We start from the raw sequence: 20,898 nt of genomic DNA, 5'->3' as shown, positions 1-20,898 counted from the left end.
GCACATATGAAAAAGGATTATAAAATTTAAACAAAGGTAAAATACTGCAAATGCTGGAAATCTTAAACAAAAACAGAAAATGCTGGAGGATACACCAAAGGTCAAGCAGCAACTGCGATAACCTTCATCTATGATGAATGGGGCTTCATCAGAACTGGTCATCCACCTGAAATATTTGCTCTGTTTTTCTCTCCACAGATGCTGACTGACTGCTGAGTATCTCCAGTATTTTCTGCTATTGTTATAAAATTAAAATATTGCTGGAATGTAATACTAGGTGCTCTTCTGAAATTGTAGTCAGAATACAGTAGGATGATAGCAACATTTCATTAGCATAGAATTAACGTGTGCACTAAGCACACCCAACTAGTTTAGAAAATTTATATTGCTTGCAGAAAACTGCAATTTAACTTTATTTCAAATGAGCTTTATGGTCTGAAGAAAATAAACCAACAAAAAAAAATGTTATTTGGAAACAAATGTTAGCCACAAGTCAGCTGTTATAAAGCCAAAAACTAGATAGAGAACAAGTTTTATTTTCTCACCAATTTTCTCTCTTCCCCTTTGTGAAGCACTAACATTTCAGTAACATACAAATCCTCAGGCCCCAGTGATAAATGTCATTTATATTTACACCTAGAGTGTGTTAGCAAACTATCTGGCATCAGTGGCAACACAATTGACTGCAATTCTGTCCTCACTTGATCACGTGCACTTCAAGATGAAATCATTCAATATTCATTCGGGGCAGGGCCCATGGTCACTTTGCTTCTCCTTATACAAGATGGTAGTTCTACCACTATCATTGGCAATCCCTCATGTAGAGGATAATTCTTCCTCAAGATTGGCTAGGTAGAAGTGAGATTTCGGTGTTGGCTGTGGGTTTGTAGATGGCTTACTCGCCCTATCTTAGCATCACAGGCTCTCCCACAGTGATGATATCGGCTGTCGACCGTCAGTGTGGTGGCAGATTATTGGCTCAAGGAGCTGGCCTCTCTTTCGGTTTCTCTCGATGTTCTCTCCCAATAGTTGCTTTTGTTGATTGGAAGGTCTTGACACATTTTGGTTTTGATTGGGCATTTGCTTCCCATGTGTTGATGTTAATTGAGCAGACCTTCATAGAGACTTCGAGATGGACTTTGAAACATTTCTTTGGCACCCATGTAAACAGGCTCCCTGGCATAGCTGAATAGAGCACCTGTTAGGGCAAGTTTGAGTCAAGCATTCGGACAACATGTCCCATCCATCTCAGCTGATGCGAGATTATCATGGCCTCTATACATGGCATTTGTGCATCTTGGAGGATGTTCATGTTTGTTCTTTTGCCCTCCGACATGATTCACAAGATCCTTCTAAGACAGCATTGATGTTGTTCTAGGGCCTTGATATGGCATTGACAACTTGTCCAAACTTTAGCACCACAAAGAAGCGTGGAAAGAACCACTGCCCATTAGGCACTGAGTTTAGTGTCAGGTCTGATATCATGATTCTTAAAAACTAAAAGTACCTAATTTACCAGAGGCTGAGCTAGCACATTGAAAATCGGTAGTGTACCTCTTCATTAATGTCAGCGTTTTGGGATAGATAGTTTCAAGATACAAGAAGTGAGGGACATTTTCCTCCACTTCACCATGAATCTTAATTGAAGGTGTGAATTTGATACCTTTAGTGTGGGTTGATAGAGGACTTTGGTCTTCCTGGTGTTCAGGGCAAGTCTCATGCTCACGTAGGCTTCAATGAATACGTCAACTATCTGTTGTAGCTCCTCTTCAGAGTGAGCACTAACTTGCACATTGTCAGCATACCTACCTGAAAAGGTGCTGGAAGCTGATTCCACAAATAATTTTAAAAGGGTGCTGGGATGGGCAATTGCGGATCAGAAACTTGCACAGTTATGGACAACAAGCAGGGATGTGGTAATTAGCACGACTTCTTTCAAAGAGGCATGACAGGCTGAATGGCTGCTTCCTGTGCTGTAAGTTTCTATGATTTCTCATGCGAGGCCCCCACATGCCAAGAATGAAGCACATTAATTTTGTCATGACCATTGATTTTAAACTGTTACTGGAGTGAAGAAAGGACTTGTTTTAAAAAAAAGTTGCCAGATCTTGGCTGGAAAGACATTTGCATATTAAGAGTGTTTGGAAGGACAAATGACCATTCCCTGACACATTCAACCCACAATGGACTTTTGATCACCAGATATTGAAGGTGGGGGAGCTTGCATTCTATGTTGACTGATAAGATGGCAGAATACACAAACTGACACGGTCAAATCAGCTAGTCACATGACTAACCTGCTGGGCAGCCTGAGATTTTTGAATTTGTACAAACAGTTTGGGTCAAAAGCAGAATGCTCCTGGATTGAGAAGATCTCTCCTGGCTGGCTCGCCACAGCCTCTCCTGTCTGCTTACTCCCATCTCTTTCTCACAGAACTCCAAATCCACTGAAGACACATGAACCCAAAGAGAGAGAAGTCTCCTACAGCGAACAAGGTTTAAGAAGAATACTGGGCCCCAACGAAAAGCAAGGTCTACCTACAATCAAGGACTTTACAGTGAGCTCGAACAACCATAACAAAAACTCTTCAGATATTGCCTCAAAACTTTTCACTGTTTTTCTTCTGTGTTCTTTCTGTCTCTATTTGCATGTATCGCATATGCATGCTAGTGTGGGCGCATCGTGTAGGCATCAACAGAATTAGAGTTTAAGTTTAATAAATTTCAACTTTTCTTCTTTAAACCTAAGAAAGCCTGTTTGTGCTGGTTTATTTGCACTTTAATTGGAAAGCGGTGAACAAGGATTCACCATGGGGGAGCTAAAAATACACTGCTAGGCCTATTGTTTTGAGTATGGAGCGGTAGCCCTGTGACTCCTTGGTCCCTACGATGCCGATTATACCCATGCAGGAATTGAGTTTCAGTCACAACATCGCAGCCTATTTGCAACATGGTGCGAAAAAAGTTACAAAATGCAGAATCTTTGATGATGGTGTATTTTAATAGAACACTTTATGTTAATGTAAGTCGCCATGCAGGATCCTTCACAGAATTTGGTAAATTGGTGAAAATCAGAGCCAAGACAGAATAATCCTTTAAAAAATGCACAAAATTCTAAGTACATACATGGCATTTTCTTTATACATTTGTATAAAAATTCCCTCAGTCAGTTCAAGAACTACACTTTCATCAAACAAATTTCATTTAAAATAGCATTTTTCTTTGGCAAACAGCAAATGCTGTCTGTAAACACAGGGATATTCTATCACATTTATGATGCCAAAATGCTAACATCTCTCTGCAGCATATTGGTGAAAAATAGTTAAAATCACATGAACTTCATGTTTTATAAACAATAATTGGCAATCAGAATCCTCATTATTCACATTTACAAATGGATAATGAAAAATGGGCTCTGTAACTGCAATGCAACAGACAAGTACAGTATTTACAGTTAAGTTTTCTTCAACATATATTGAACAGAAAAGCTTTAAAAATGTTCATCTCATTGAAGTGTATGATAAGTAATAGTTTAGTTCCAATTCAAACAATAGTGTCACGCACACCAGAAGTGACATGATACAGCAATCATGGACTAATTCTGAAGAGTTATGAAAAATGGACTTTGTCTTTAAAAAAAAAAGAATATTCTAAAAAGTGAACAATGATCCAAAATGGCTGCCAAAGAAAAAGGAATTGGCATTTTGTGTATTCAAACTATCTGACAAAGACAAAAGAACAAATCTTCAAAGCTAAAAGATGTTGATGGAAGCCATCCTACACCTATCCTAAACACATTCCAGAATTGAATGTCTTCATCTGGAACAAAGGAGGTATGAAGTAGCCACGTTCTAGGCTATCGTGCGATCACCACGGGGAAGAAACCAGAGCGTCTCCGAACAGGAGGTGAGAACAGCTTTACCCTCAGAGAATGATAGAGGGACAGACGCAGAGAGCGCAGGACCCACACACACAAGTTTATCAAAACCTGTCTTCCCCCCACCCCAACTAAAAGTCACCTTCCTTTTTTCCCTTCACAAAAGAACACAAAAGTCCGAGTGTATCAGGCCTGTGTCCTCAGTACCTTTCTCTATGGCAGCGAGGCCTGGACAACGTATGTCAGCCAAGAGCGACGTCTCAATTCATTCCATCTTCGCTGCCTCCAGAGAATCCTTGGCATCAGGTGGCAGGACCGTATCTCCAACACAGAAGTCCTCGAGGCGGCCAACATCCCCAGCTTGTACACACTACTGAGTCAGCGGCGCTTGAGATGGCTTGGCCATGTGAGCCACATGGAAGATGGCAGGATCCCCAAAGACACATTGTACAGCGAGCTCGCCACTGGTATCAGACCCACCGGCCGTCCATGTCTCCGCTATAAAGACGTCTGCAAACGCGACATGAAATCCTGTGACATTGATCACAAGTCGTGGGAGTCAGTTGCCAGCGTTCGCCAGAGCTGGCGGGCAGCCATAAAGACAGGGCTAAAATGTGGCGAGTCGAAGAGACTTAGTAGTTGGCAGGAAAAAAGACAGAGGCGCAAGGGGAGAGCCAACTGTGCAACAGCCCCGACAAACAAATTTCTCTGCAGCACCTGTGGAAAAGCCCGTCACTCTAGAATTGGCCTTTATAGCCACTCCAGGCGCTGCTTCACAAACCACTGACCACCTCCAGGCGCGTATCCATTGTCTCTCGAGATAAGGAGGCACAAAAGAAAGATCTGTTTTTTCTTGCGTATGTGTGCGCGCGCGCACGAACGAATGCACGAGTGAATGTGGTTGCGACAATTTCAGGATCAGGCTTATTGATCAATAAACAATTGATTTTCTGGTTTTTAAAAACCTACAAGTAAACCCGTCACTCTTTATGTGAAAAAATAAAACACCAAGGGGCTAAACTCGAATAGAAATACACTTGCTGCAAACAGGTGGGGAGTTGAACAGTGGAACCACCCATGTCACACCACATGATCATACCAATAGCAAAGGTTACATATTTTAATATCTATGAAATGTGACTGATCACATTAAATGTCTTATATTGGCATTGTATCTCTGGGTCGAAAATAATCTACTTTCCGTAGATGTGGCTAAACATTACATTGTGAGAGAACACTAGTCCACAGACGAGCCAACCACATGCACCTGCAAAGACAGTAGTTGGCCTTCAGGTGTTTTTTGTTAATTCCAAAGTCAGTTAGTGTTTCTCTCACCAAAAGTACCTCCTATAGTTTTTGTAAATTGACAGCCTATTAATCAAGTAGATTGTCCCATGTCACTTTCATTAGCTGAAGATAAATACCACGAGAGCAGCCCCATGTCTTGGTAGTTCTCTTGGTGGCCAGCTTATTAACCAGAAACGGTTGATCCCAAAGGATAAATGTGACAGTCTTCCCTAGTTTGAGAGTGCTTCTTAAAACTGTACTTCAATCTGCATGGAGATAGCATATAGAGACTGTGGTGGTTGGACAAAATCTCATATACAAGTGTTGTGTTCTTGGTTTAGTATTACTAAGACAGTCAGTAAAGGGCCATGTTTGCTTTTGTGTTCAAGGTATAATTTCAAAATTCTGTCACCAAGTGTATTGATTTTGTGCTATTATTTAACCTTTATTTCCATTAAATAGAATCTGCTAAGACCATGTGAAAAAGAGGTGTAGGTTTCCCTTTCAGCCTTCACCTGGTCTTGCTGTAACAGGGCTTTAATTTTAAACACACCGTGTTTTTAGCGCCTACATGGTCAATCCTTGTTCACCACTTTCCAATTATAAGGCAAAGAAACCAGCACAAACAGGCTTTCTTAGGTTTAACAAAGAAAAGTTGAAATTTATTAAACTTAAACTCTAATTCGGTTGATGCCTATGGATACACGATGCACACATGCTAGCATGCATATGCGATACATGAAAATAGAGACAGAAAGAACACAGAAGAAAAATAGTGAAAAGTTTGAGGCAATATAGAGTCATAGAGAGATACAGCACTGAAACAGGCCCTTCGGCCCACCAAGTCTGTGCCAACCATCAACCACCCATTTATACTAATCCTACATTAATCCCATGTCTCCTACCACATCCGCATCTTCCCTCAATTCTCCTACCACCTACCTACACTAGGGGCAATTTTACAATGGCCAATTTACCTATCAACCTGCAAGTCTTTGGCTGTGGGAGGAAACCGTAGCACCCGGCGGAAACCCACACAGGTCACAGGGAGAATTTGCAAACTCCACACAGGTAGTACCCAGAACTGAACCCGGGTCGCTGGATCTGTGAGGCTGCAGTGCTAACCACTGCGCCACCCAATATCTGAAGAGTTTGTATTACGATTCTTCGAGCTCACTGTAAAGTCCTTGATTGTAGGTAGACCTTGCTTTTCGTTGGGGCCCAGTATTCTTCTTAAACCTTGTTCGCTGTAGGAGACTTCTCTCTCTTGGGGTTCATGTGTCTTCAGTGGATTTGGAGTTCTGTGAGAAAGAGATGGGAGCAAGCAGACAGGAGAGGCTGTGGCAAGCCAGCCAGGAGAGATCTTCTCAATCCAGGAGCATTCTGCTTTCGACCCAAACTGATTCAAAATTCAAAAAATTCAGGCTGCCCAGCAGGTTAGTCATGTGACTAGCTGGTTTGACCGTGTCAGTTTATGCATTCGGCCATCTTAGCAGTCAACATGGAATGCAAGCTCCCCCATCTTCAATATCTGGTGATCAAAAGTCCATTGTGGGTTGAATGTGTCCGGGAATGGCTGCTTTGTCCTTCCAAACACTCTTAATATACAAATGTCTTTCCAGCCAAGATCTAGCAACTTTTTATTTTAAAGCAAGTCTTTTCTTCACTCCAGTAACAGTTTAAATCAATGGTCATGACAAAATTAATGTGCCTCATTCTTGGCATGTGGGGCCTAGCATGACAAATCATAGAAACTTACAGCACAGGAAGCAGCCATTCAGCCTGTCATGCCTCTTTGAAAAAAGTCCATAACCGTGCAAGTTTCTGATCCACAATTGCCTATCCAACTCACTTTTAAAATTATTTATGGAATCAGCTTCTAGCACCTTTTCAGGTAGAACTTTTCAAATCCCAACAACTGAGTAAAAAAATTCTCATCTCTCCTCCATGTCTTTTTCCAATGATTCTGAATCCATGACATTTAGTTATTGTCCCACTCACCAGAGGGAATATTTTGTCCTTTTTCACAATCAAAACCTCTCATCATCTTGAAAACCTCAATTAGGTCACTGCCTGTCCATAACTTCCCTCTCATCTTTTATTATATTATGATCCTCATCACATGCGTCCTTTGCGAAGACAGATACAAAGTACTAATGTAATACAAAAGCAAAATACTTTGGATGCTGTAAACGTGAAATAGAAACAGAAAGAGCTGGAAATATACAGCAAGTCTGGCAGCATCTGTGGACACAGAAACAGGGTGACATTTCAAGTCTGTGACCTTTCATCAGAACTGGGAAAAGTTAGAAATGAAATAGGTTTTGAGCAAGTGAAAGTGGGGGGAGGGTAGATCATAACCTCTGCCCCCATTTTGTTCCTTTTTTTCCTCTTCATTTCTCTTATTTCCTTTTCATTGCTTTTAAGCAGCAGCCATTCAACATCCTGCCATTCACACCTACATTAGACTCATCTTTTGTTTCTTTACTTGTCCTATTACCAGTTCCTTTGGTCCTGCACCATGAAACCTTTCGTCATTTAATCTTTCCTGCCCTTCACCCAATCACAGACCTTCCCTTTTGTTTTTTGTACCACCCTTCCCCCCTCCCCGTAACTTTCACTTGCTCAAAACCTGTTATATTTCTGATGAAACGTTAACTCTGTTACCCTCGCCGCAGATGCTGCCAGACCTGCTCAGTATTTCCAGCATTTTCTGTACTCATTTAATACTTTTGCCATGTCCTCTGCCTCTACATGAAGATTTCTCTTTGGGTCCTTAATGGGCCCAATCTTTTCCCTAGCAAACCGCTTGCACTTTATATGTTTATAAAATATTTTACGGTTGGATTTGTTGTTGCCTGCTAATCTTTTCTCAATCTTTCTTTGCCTCCTGTATTGACTTTTTCAACTTCATGTAGTTTCCATAATCTTCTTGGTTATAAATTAAATCTTGCCGCTAAAATTTGTCATAACCTCCTTTTTCTGTTTTATTTTAACTTTCATTTCCTTTGTCATCCAGGGTGCATTAGCTTTGGATGCTCTACCTTTTTACTTCAAAGAATTATGTCTTTTTTGTACCTGATGTATCTCTTTCCCGAACACACTCTATTGCTCCTTTATTTTTTTTTTTACACTGGTATCACTTTTTCCAACCTACCTGTGCTAGGTCCCTTCTCAAATCAATGAAATTAGCTCTTCCCAGTTGAGAATTTTTACATTCCATATTTTCCAGTCTCTTTCCATATTTACTTTAAACCTAATAATGTTGTAGTCACTGTTATCCAGATACTCTCCTAGTGTAACACACTCCCCTTGCCTTACTTCATTTCCCAGACCAGATCCAAAACCGATTCCTTCCTTGTTGGACAGGAGACATATTGATTGAGAAAGCTCTCGTGCACATAACAGAAATTCTTCTCATTCCTTCGCACTATGTTTTTCCCAGTCTATGTTAGGGTAATTAAAGTCTCCTAAATACTACTCTATTTTTGTTACACGCCATTGAAATTTTCCGTCAAATTTACTTATCTATCTCCTTCTCACTGTTTGGAGCTCTATAAAAAAAGCTCCCTCAACTCAAGCTAAATAGGTTCAGTCCTAGAACCATCTTGTCAGTAATTCTTTTTATAACTATCATCCTTAATCACTATTCTCCTTTTTCCTTCTCTATCATTCCAGAATACTTGGTAGCCAGGAATATTAAGAACCACCCATTTCTGACATTGCTAAAGAAGCCATGTCAATTCCATGTAGCAATTTGTGCATGCACCTCACCAACCTTATTAGTTACTCTACAGTCATTGACATACATAGAATTAAATACCTCCATCATCACTGTTGCTATTTCCCTCAACCTGGTCCCCACAGTTTGAGATATTTTTAATTTTATTGCTGTTTATTTCTATCTGACCTTTGATCTAACTTCTGCTTCCCTCTGCTATTTTCTCGTTTGTAGTACATAAGCTAGCTCATATGATCTGATAAAATACTTATTCAAAACCTCGGAGAACACAATAATCTATTATGGTAATAAATCTTTCTGTCAATGGGATGTGTCACCAGGAATTAAGATTCCTTACCCCAGATGACCCTGCAAGCTAATAATCTAGTGGATAGAATGGTCCTGGTTGGGCAAACAGAGGAACGTTTCTCAGTGCTCTATGCTGCTAAGCTTTGTGATTGTAATGGGTTAAACTCCTGAAGTAACATTGTGCACACTTCGGTCCCTAAGCCTCGGCCCTTGCCAAGCTGCTCTTTACTTAGATTCTGTAGGCTTAGGTTAACTGAGTTGTACCCCTACAGGGAGTGAGTGTGTACATATCAGGCCAATGGCAACTATGTGGATTCCCACTTTGGAAACAACAATTTGCATTTATACAGCACCTCCAATATAGAAAAACATCACAAACTACTTCACAGAGGCATAATCAAAAAAGACCAAGTCCAAAGGAGGAATTAGGGGTATTACAGAATCACAGATTGTTACAGTACAGAAGGAGGCCATTCAGCCCATCGTGTCTGCACCGGCGCTCCAAATGAGTAATTCACTTAGTGTCATTCCCCTGCCTTCGCCCCGTAATCCTGCACATTTTTCCTTTTCATATAATAGTCTAATTTTCTTTGAATGCTTCAAGTGAACCTGCCTCCACCACACTCTCAGGCAGAGCATTAACCACTCGCTGCATGAAAAAGTTTTTCCTCATGTCACTTTTGCTTCTTTTACCAATTATTTTAAGTCTGTGCCCTCTCGTCCTTGATCCTTTCATGAGTGGGAACAGTTTCTCACGGTCTACTCTGTCCAGACCCCTCATGATTTTGCATGCCTCTATCAAATCACCTCTCAGCCTTCTCTTCACCAAGAAGAACAGTCCTACCTTCTCCAATCTATCTTCATAGTTGAAGTTTCTCGTCTCTGGAATCATTCTCGTGAATCTTTTCTGTACTCCCTCCAATGCCTTCACATCTTTCCTGAAGTGCAGCACCCAGAACTGGATGCAATACTCTAGCTGAGGCTGAACTAGTGTCCTATACAAGTTCAACATAACCTCCTTGCTCTTGCACTCTATGCCCCTATTAATAAAGCCCAGGATACTGTATGCTTTATTAACCGCGCTCTCAACCTGCCCTGCCACCTTCAATGACATGTGCACATATACACTCAGGTCACTCTGCTCCTGCACCCCCTTTACAACTGTACCACATTTTATATTGTCTCTCCATGTTCTTCCTATCAAAATGAATCACTTCACATTTCTCTGTATTGAACTTCATCTGCCACGTGTCTGCCCTTTTCAAGTTCTACACTATCCTCCTCACAGTTCACAATGCTTCCAAGTTTTGTATCATCCGCAAACTTTGAAACTGTACCCTGTACACCAAGGTCTAGGTCATCAATATATAACAGGAAAAGCAAGGGTCCCAACACTGACCCCTGGGGAACTCCACTACAAACCTTCCTGCAGCCCAAAAAACATCCATTAACTACTAGTCTTTCTTTCCTGTCACTCAGCCAATTTCATATCCATGTTGCTACTGTTACATGAGCTATAACTTTGCTCAAAAGTCTGTTGTACGGCACTATATTAAACACCTTTTGGAAGCCCATGTACACCATATCAACTGCATTGCCCTCATCGACCCTGTTACATCCTCAAAAAACTCCAGCAAGTCAGTTAAACATGATTTTCCCTTAATAAATCCATGCTGACTTTCTTTAATTAACCCACATTTGTCCATGCGACTATTAATTTTGTCCCAAATTATTTTTTCTAGAGATTTACCCTCGACCGAGGTTAAACAGACTGGCCTGTAGTTGTTGTGCTTCTCTTTACACCGTTTTTTGAACAAGGATGTAACGTTTGCAATTCTCCAGTTCTCTGGCACCACGCCCGAGTCTAAGACTGACTGAAAAATTATGGCCAGTGCCTCCGCAATTTCCACTCTCACCTCCCTCGGTATCCTTGGATGCATCTCAACAGGTCCTGGTGCCTTATCCACTTTAAGTAAGGCAGCCTATCCAATACCACCTCCTTATCAACTTGGTCAAAGTGGTTTTTAAGGTTGGTATTAAAGGTGAAGGAGGTGGAAAAGTGGAGAGGTTGAAGAAAGAAATTCCATGATGCCTAAGCTGCTAAAGGCACAGTTTCCACCGGGGAGTGGAGGGCGTGGAGAGTAGGAAAAGGTGGAATACACAAGAGGTCAGACAGACAGAGACACAGTCAGAGAAATGGAAAGTTCAGGGGTGCTGGAGGAGATTACGGGGAAAGACAGGATATGGGTTGCAAAGTTTTGGACGAGCTGAATTTTACAGAGGATGAAGTGAAGATGACCAGGAGAGCACTCAAATAGTAAAGTCTGGAGATAACAAAGGCACAGGTGAGGGTTTCAGCAATAATATAGGCTGTAGTAGGGATAGAGGTGGATGCTGTTAAGAGTTGGAAATAGGAAGTCATTTGGATGGAGAAGATATGGCATTGGAAGCTTGGCTTGAGGCCAAATAGTATGCTAAGGCTACAAATAGTGAAGTTGAGCCAGAGACAGTGGTCGAAGAGGTGGGTGAAATTGATGGCAAGGGTACAAAGGTTTGTAGCAGGATCGGAAGGCGATGGGTTCAGTCTTTCCAATGTTTAGCTGGAGGAAATTGCAGGCATTCCAAGATTCAATGTTGAACAAGCAGCCTGACAATACAGAGTTAGTGGAGAGGTTGAGAGAGATGTTGGAGGTGTAGAGTTGATGCCATCAGGAAACTGACCCCATGTTTGCAGGTGATGAGCCAAGGAGCAGTATGTAGATGAGGAACAGGAGGGGACCAATCACAGGTTCTTGGGAGGTTTCAGGAGATGACAGTAAAGGGGCAGGAAGAGAAGCCATTGCTAGAGATGCTCTGGTTACGAGCGGATATGTTAGAGCGGAACAAAATTAACGCAAATGCAATATGTTTTAGCATAATTGTTTAACTACATACAACTCTGCTCAGGAGGCTAGCACTGAAAACAAAAAGCTTCACAATTAAAAAGTATAATTCTGTGGCGGTTAAGATTCTACATCAATTTGAAATTTCTACTCGAATGCCAAAAAATCTGGAGTTCAAGTCTTTGCCCTGTTTAATTATTCCCATTTTGGCAAAATTCCTACAAGATCCACCAGTTTATATACTGTTTCATAGAGGGCAGAAAGATATGCCTATAGAAGTGCTGTATGCACTAATTATTACAATGTGCTCTAATATTAACATTACAACCCCACCAAATTTACCTTAAAGGTCGTTTCAGATGTACTTTTATAAATCAGTTTTCCCTGAACAAAATTGGACACTTACCTATAAGATCCATGGGTCCTGTTCCCAGATTTTCTCCTCTGATTGTTACTTTTGTCCAGGGAAATCCCTCATTTGGAGAAATCCCAGTTACCAGTGGCGGCTGTCGTGCTCGCGACATGGTCACTCGTCAGTTATGGATTTTGTTTTAAAAATTTCTCAAGGTACAGCAGACAGCAGCCTGTAAATACAACACAAAAAGAACACGCAATTGAGTGTCTTTTTTTGGGAGAAGATGCAAATAACCTTAGCTTTAAATATTGTTTGATCACTTTAAAAAAAAAACTGCTTAAGGCATATGAAGTTGCAAATTCTGCAAACTGGATCCTGACTTCAATTTACTAATTATCAAAAGGTTTCATAAATATGCCATGGTAGTATGTACAAATACTTTGATAGTAGTGTTTTATAAATAAGGATTTGGGTAATTATTCAGCCTTGTTAAAACATTGATCCATTTTATACAGATCCTGAAAAAGCAAGCTAAGCTGAAAATTACTTGCATTGCACAAACCACTGAACTTTTATTATACTGAGCCAGTGTTTACAGTTAGCGACAACACAGACACATGCACAGAGATGGACAGAGACTGCCCATACTGTCTGCCGTACTTGAATATTTTTCCATTGTGTCTACAATGCTTAACTGCTACGCAGCAAATTGCATTCAATTGTTTACCCTTGCCCCTCCATCAAAGAACACCCTTCCTAATATATATGAGATTGCTGCTACTTCACTGGAAAATTTTCAAAGCAAAGTTCCCACAAAACTTCACAACTTCCTTCACTGAAATGTCTGCTCCACTCACAGTAAGCTGCAATTGAAACTAAGGTTGTGATTGTGGCTTTGAACATTTGTACGGACTTAATGAAAAATATATTATTGACGTAAGGGAAAGAAGAATATTCTGACGTTCTGAGTTATTTTTAAAGGGATAAATCTGAATAGGCCAAATGGTCTTTGCTCACCCTGGCTTCTTGAATATGTTTTGTAATTTATGCAGATGTAAACAATAAGCGAATAAAGCAAATAATATTTGGGATCATGCAGGACCGACTCAGATTTTCTCTAAAGAAAAATAAAACCAATAAATTTATTCTTACAGAACCAATATTGAAAACTTAGAGCCGCTCTCCAAATGCAAGATACTTTTTAAAATGAATTATACTGCAGTGCTAGGCAGAGTGGTGAAAATGTTAAATTCCAACTTGGAACATTACACCTCAATTCCATTTACAACCTGGATTAGCTTGTCTCTGACATGTTGAAATTGATCTATGAGCTGCGAGGGTGATTAGCACAAGCCCAACGTTTCAGACTGTTCAGCAGCTGTGATGGACTGGCCACTGCTTATGGAACCAGCACACCAGAAATGTTGGGCACAGTTCCTGCGTCCAAGCAAATTAAAGTAAACAGACAAGGTCTTTCTCATCCACCCTGTTAGCAGCCTCTCAGCCGGCCTGGAGACCACACACCCAGACCACACAGCGCCAGCTGAACTCACTTGCACGCAAAGTCTAGGAGCTGTCAGTTTACTAGGGTGGTGAGAAGGTGGGGGTTGTAAGCAAAGGCACTGGGCTCCTAACATTAGGCTTGGGGGAGGTTAATCCATCCCTTGCTGGGGAAACATACTGGTCATGGCCTTTCACCATTCACTCCCCATTTGCTTACCAAATGACTGATGAATGGTGATTCTAACACTTGCTTCTCCTCCACATCACAATTGCAAGAAACACTAGCTGTGTAAAGGAGTGCTTGCTGAACAGCAAAATTAACATAGCACTCTGAGGCTTTTGTTAACATTTCTGGAATAAATTACTCATGCTAACTACAGCCATACCTTTGCACTTCATTCAGTCAGCAACACACTGTAAACCAAAAAGTGATTTTGTAATACTGAATAATACAAACGTATTTCTCACATCGATAATTTATTCAAAAGTATTTCATTCTTTAATTGTTTCTCAATTTATGAGAAAAACTCAACTGGCTTTAAATCATGGATATATTGCAATTAAGGTCTTACATTCACAAGTTACTTTTACTATAAATTACTTTATAAACAAGGTTGGATTTTGACAAACTGGTATCTACCTTAAGATAGACAAAGAAATCAACGTTATGAGCAGTGCTTATTAACAGATTTCAAATTTCTACAAAAATTCATTATTGAGCAGTATTATTAATTCAGTCAATGTCATAGTGAAGCTTCAATCACAAACTACACTATTTTTGAAAAAAAGACTTCATAAATTAAAAATCATATACCAAAGGGCATGATGTAGTTTATGCATCAAAACACAGACAGCATAATGTACATGAGGATACAAGATTAAAATTTAGACTCCTGAAGCTGGGACGTGCCAGGCCATCTCCAGTAGGTAATCTCACTTTACTCAGCCTTCACACCAAATGTAACTCCAGCCTGTTGCACAGCATATTTTAGGTGTCTCACTGGCCTTTTGGAGTCCCAGACTTTGTAAAATTAACATTGAATTTTTTTTCAATGTAATGGGAGAATCACTGCCTCCACACAATAAAATGGTTTGATTGATAAGTGCCTCTTTCATCCCCTTCAAGCGTACCTGTTTTTTATATAGATTATGAACCTCTACCAATACTGCTCCAAAACTATAAAAGAGTACTGGATAGTAACGCGAATCAGCTCCTGCTTCTCAGGTTCCCCTCCACCTTGTCTGACTATTCTTAAGAAAGAACCTGCATCTATATAATGCTTTTCATGTTCTTAATTCACCCCTCTGTACTGCAATGAAGTGACAGCCTTAAATGATGAGCTTGAGTGCCAGGAGTGGGGCTTGTACCCACAACTTTCTGACTCAGGAAAGATATACCATCACTGAGCCAAGGCTGACACTAGCAATCATTATATGAGAATTTCAATTTTGAACCCAAATCCTGCAGCTCAATGGCATTTCATACTAGCAAACGAGCATGTTGCTGAAGCTGAAGACGACCATTAGCTCATGAACAATTATTTTGCCTGCAGAAATAAATTATTTTGAACAGAACTATAATTTGTGCTGCAATATAGAAGACACTGAATGGCTATTAGAGAAATATAACACACTAATCCAGATCCGGAGTTATGATGCCATAAACCATGAGAATAGAACACTCATAGAAAATAGGAGCAGGAGTTGGCCATTCGGCCCTTTGGCCTTCTCCACCATTCAAAAAAGATCATGGCTGACTGTCTAATTCAGTACCCTGCTCCCGCTTTCTCCCAATATCCCTTGATCCCTTTGGCATTAATATATCTATCTCCTTCTTGAATATATTTAATGACTTGGCCTCCACAGCTTTCTGCGGTAGAGAATTCCACAGGTTCATCACCCTCTGAGTGAAGAAATTTCTCCTCATCTCTGTTCTAAATGGCATACCCCGTATCCTGAGACTGTGACCCCTGTTCTAGGCTGCCCAGCATTGGGAACATCCTCCCTCATCTTGAACTACTTCAAATTCACCAATCATCTTTATTTTATAAAATGGAGTAGATAGGGAGTTTTTAAACATAAAACAATGTTGACAAAACCAACATGTGTTTAATGTCAGTGACATAGACCTTCACAAAATAGAAGTCTTCCCTCTGAGTCGAGAGGTTAAGAGGTCTAGCTCCACTACAGTTGCACTGCAGTGCAGCATTGAGGGAGCGCTGCACTGACATAGCTGCTGTCATTTGGTTGAGACGTTAAACCAAGCTCCCATCTGTCCCATTAGGTGGATGTAAAATATCCCACAACAATATTCAAAGAAGAGGTGTGTTCTCCCAGTGTACTGGCCAATATTTACCCTCAACCAACATCAGTAAAGCAGATTATCTGGTCGTTAAGACATTGCTAGTTGTGGGATCTTGCTGTGTGCAAATTAGCTACCACATTTCCAATATGATAATGACTAGGTTTCAAAAGTAGTTAATTTTCTTTAAAGTGCTTTGGGACGTCCTGAGGTCATGAAAGGTGCTACATAAATGCAAATCTTTACTGTTTTCTTTGAATGTCTCTTGATTTAGTGACAAAATATTCAACTGCCAAAATAATTGGCTGACATGGAAATAAGATTTTCAACTACAAACTTCAAACACGATTCCTTATAACTATTCATACAGTTCTTCAATTTTATCAGTTTGAATTGTTTTTTCAAATTATTAAAATATCTGCATCAAAAATCCCCTCTAATCATGTTCAAGAAAGCTTTTGTGTACAGTAATGCTAGTGACATCAATGCTTTTGCTGTACTTTATAGATTAATAAAGAAATGCAAGGGAGAATGGAAATTAAAATTTTCAAAATTTCAAAACCAATTACAATATTTTTATGACTCCTGATCTATGAACACAGACATCAAAAATTGCATTTTTCCCCATATGTGGTTGGTGCAAATGTTTCATACTGTCATGCAAGTAATTAAAATAAATAACTGCCTAGCCTCAACGTGCATAGATAACTGATGTAATCTTTCAAGCGTCCCTGATAAACCTAATGACTTGTTGAAAGGAACAGAAAAGATTGACTGAATAGTCCTCCAGTGGGCAGCCAAACTTAGCAAAAAAAACTCAAAGCCGGATGCAAACTTGTAAGGTTACGTTACTAGTTGCAAGATAGATAGATAAGAACCTACTTTAGTCATCTGCTCTAATACGGATTCCAAATATACTCACTAAATAGAAATTCCTATGAAATGCACTGCAGAAAAGCCTTTTATTTAAATTAGAAAATTCTATTGTGTGACTAAGGTATAAAGATTGAAGAAATTTTGCAGCCATCGGTCCAGTTAGGGCAGCCTTTTCACAACCACTTTTCTGCCAGTGCTGAGCGGTTGTGGCTGCACATCGACACGATAGCAGCAGTTTGAATTTGACTTAACTCCCAATATGACCACAAGTCCACTGAAGCTGGGAAGTGCCAGGCTATCTCCAGTAAGTAATCTCACTTTACTCAGCCTTCACACCAAATGTAACTCCAGCCTGTTGCACAGCACATTTTAAGTGCCTCACTGGTCCTTTGGAGTCCCAGACTTTGTAATCTTAACATTGAATTTTTTTTCAATGTAATGGGAGAATCACTGCCTCCACACATTAAAATGGTTTGATTGATAAATCCCTCTTTCACCCCATTCAAGTGCGTCAAAATTACTGACTTCGCCTTTGCAAATGCGCATACTGCTGCATCCAATAAGATCTCTGAAAAGACTAGAAAAAGACCTTGACCTCCATACGCCATCAGGAACCTGCCATGAATAGAAGGCCTGCACAACAATGGAAGGTAGCACCAATACCTAACATTCAGAATGAATAATATGCATTAACCCAAAGCAGGTAGTTTTTAATAGCTGACATCCAAATTCTACAGACTAAGGGTATAAGAAGAAGCTACTGCTGTCTTCTCAGTGAGTCTAAGTGCCCAACTCTGTCCCCATTTCTCCCCAAGGATTAGCCTGCTTACTTTGGAACTTACAGGGAAGATTTCCTCTGTTATCTGTAATAAAGTCATAAACCAGCTCTTTACAAACGTGTTTATGATTTGATCACATGTAGCAAATAAAAGAAATCTTCCGTAATGGTTTTGGTCCAAATGCATGACCTGGTAGACCATACAAGAGATGCATCCGTTAGGTTATGAACTCAATGTTTTTTTTAATTCTTTCATGGGATTTGGACATCACTGATAGGAATGAGCAGCAAATGCTGGCCTATTTGCCCTTGAACTTAGTGGCTTGCTAGGCCATTTCAGAGAGCAGTTAAGAGTCAACCATATTGCTGTGGGTCTGGAGTCACATGTAGGCCAGACCAGGCAAGGACAGCAGCTTTCCTACACTAAAAGGACATGAGTGAACAAGATGGGTTTTTATGACAATTGATGATTGTTTCATGGCACCATTACTGAAACTAGATTTCAATTCCAGATTTTTATAAATTGAATTTAAATTCCACTAGTTGCTACGGTGGGATTTGAACCAGTGTCCCTAGGACATTAGCCTGGGCCTCTGGTTTACTAGTCCAGTGACATTACCACTATGCCACTGTCTCCATCACCGAAACACCATTGCACTGTTGGAAACACTAATAAGGTAATTGGGTCATCTTAACATTCTACCATATACATTTAATTTTTTTAAATTTCTAGTTTTATTTTCTACATCACAACAGTGAAGACACTTAATTGGCTATAAAGTGTTTAGGATGTTCTGAGGTCATAAAGGCACTGTATAAGTGCAAGTCTGTCTTTCTTTCAGTTGACTGAAATAATTTTTTTATGTACAACTAATGCAGCTCCTGTCCATAAAGTATGAAAAATGCTTAAATAATTAAGGAATCAGTTCTTTAAATTTTATAAATTGATAACTTAGCAAAGGTATATTGAACCCCAGAAGTTGCCTAAGCATCAATACCATTTCAACAGTATTAGCGCAATACGGATTATAAAAGTTGAAATATTTTAAGAACAAAAATTGCTATTTAATGGGTAGGTCTGCCTCCTATTCTGTCTTATGGTCAGTGGAACTGACAGGTAAATGCTGATCCTGCTGCTTATCATAATAACTGCTAGGAGTCATTGAAAAGGAGCATCGGTATGAAAGTTTACTAACTTGCAAGATACTAGTTCTAGCAGAGTACCAGGGCAGATAAAACTAGTTATCTTGCAAGCAGGTGTGATGACCAAGTACTCCTCCTCCCACAGCACATGTTACACAACAACAAAAATGTATATTTATATAATGCCTTTAACGTAATAATATATCCCAAAGCACTTCACAGAACACTATAAAACAAAGTATGATATCAAGCAATAAAAGGAGATATTAGGTCAGATGACCACAAGATTGGTCAAAAGGTGTGTTTTATAGGAGCAAAGCGAGGTGGAGAGGTGTATGGAGGGTATTACAGAGCTTGCGGGCTAGTCAACTGAAGGCGCAACCACCGATCATGAAGCGATTAAAATTGGGGATGCTCAACAGGCCAGAATTAGAGGAGTGAAGATATCATGGAAGGCTGAGGCTGGAAGACAATACAGAGATAAGGAGGGGCGAGGCTATGGAGGGATTTGAAAACAAGGAAGAGCATTTTAAAATCAAGACTGGGACGAATGTAGAATCAGCGAGCACAGGGGTGTTAGAGAAATGGGACTTGGTGCGAGTTAAGACACCCTGCTTCTAACTAAAAAATATGGTGAACACATTCAACATCCAACCACAAAATAACACTAAACCAGATCAATCAAAATGATATTGACGCAACAAACATCCTTCTGAATAACTCATTGTACTGCAGCATATTTTATACTCACCCTCAACTCCCTGGAAAAAAACTCCTCAAAAGTTCTCAAAGTATTTTAGGTACATTAGGCTTGAATAGTCAATCTTATCAAAATGAGAAGTTAGTTTTTTTTCATTTTATGTTGATAAATCATTTTAGTCTCTAGTGTTGACAATGGCCTCAGCTACTAGCTCCATGTGGGAATATTAATGACTGTAGGCCGCCTGGAAGCAGAGGCCACTTCAGTTCAACTTGTAAAGCTCAACAAATATAGAAGCTTTAACTATGCTGCTGACATTCTTTTCCTGACTCACACAAGTCATAGATCACACTCCCATTGCTCAGCATGGGCCAGAACCTGCAGTATTGATTAGTGTTCTGCAGAAGAATGTAATGCCAACTGATTTATAACTGAATGTCAATAGGTTTCAGCTAGTTATACAGAAATTTACACTAATAATCTCACAAACTTTCTAACAGTAAGAAGATGGAAGAGGGGGACCAGGAATCTAACTTCATGGGCATGTAACCAGACAGCATTGGGTATGAAACAAAAACTATACATAAAAATGAAACATTATATTTCATTGTTTATATCACAATAATCTGCAGCCAAGAAAGTAGTGATATAGACACTAAGATACATGGAACCAAATGCAGCTTTGTACATTGATAAGAAAAATTAGACTTAAGCCTATTAATGTGATCAAGTCCTGAAGCAGGGCTTGATCCCTCAACCTTCTGACTCAGAGGGGACAATACTGCTAAATTGAGCAAAGTTGACACTAGATAAACATCAGTTAGTGTAAATGCAATAGAAATCCAGTCAGAGCCCAGCCTAACACTGGAGCAAAATGGAGTGAGATAATTGAAGAAGACAGACATTATCCCGAAACACTTTTCACAGTACAACTATTTCCCTTAGCAAAATCACATAAGTTATACAAATACTTTGCACAAACAGAACATTGAATATTTGTGAAAATTCTCGATTAATTTTTGTGGTTTCCTCCACGCATTAAAGTATTGTATTCAACTTCATAGCCAATATAAGGGCAATAAGTGCCACTCATTTACACACACAAATAAAACTCTTATGAGACAATCAGCTCATGCAAATTGTTCAGTAAGGCTCACTTGTGGAG

At 39.9% G+C, this 20,898-nt stretch overlaps 1 protein-coding gene across 2 annotated transcripts in view; it reads right to left on the bottom strand.

Annotated features, from left to right (window-relative positions):
• The window catches only part of exoc2 (exocyst complex component 2), a 332,668-nt gene that overhangs the window by 267,128 nt on the left and 44,642 nt on the right, over nucleotides 1-20,898 (bottom strand). For both annotated transcript variants that reach the window (XM_068055321.1, XM_068055329.1), the window contains exon 2: nucleotides 12,483-12,660. In XM_068055321.1, coding sequence (XP_067911422.1) covers nucleotides 12,483-12,600 — 118 coding nt within the window. In that variant the 5' untranslated portion in view covers nucleotides 12,601-12,660. The remainder of the gene's footprint in view (nucleotides 1-12,482; nucleotides 12,661-20,898) is intronic.

Source organism: Heterodontus francisci, chromosome 2, assembly GCF_036365525.1.
Source record: "Heterodontus francisci isolate sHetFra1 chromosome 2, sHetFra1.hap1, whole genome shotgun sequence".
Classification (NCBI taxonomy): domain Eukaryota; kingdom Metazoa; phylum Chordata; class Chondrichthyes; order Heterodontiformes; family Heterodontidae; genus Heterodontus; species Heterodontus francisci.
Note: the sequence above shows the minus strand (reverse complement) of the source record. Positions and strands in the feature narration are given on the sequence as shown.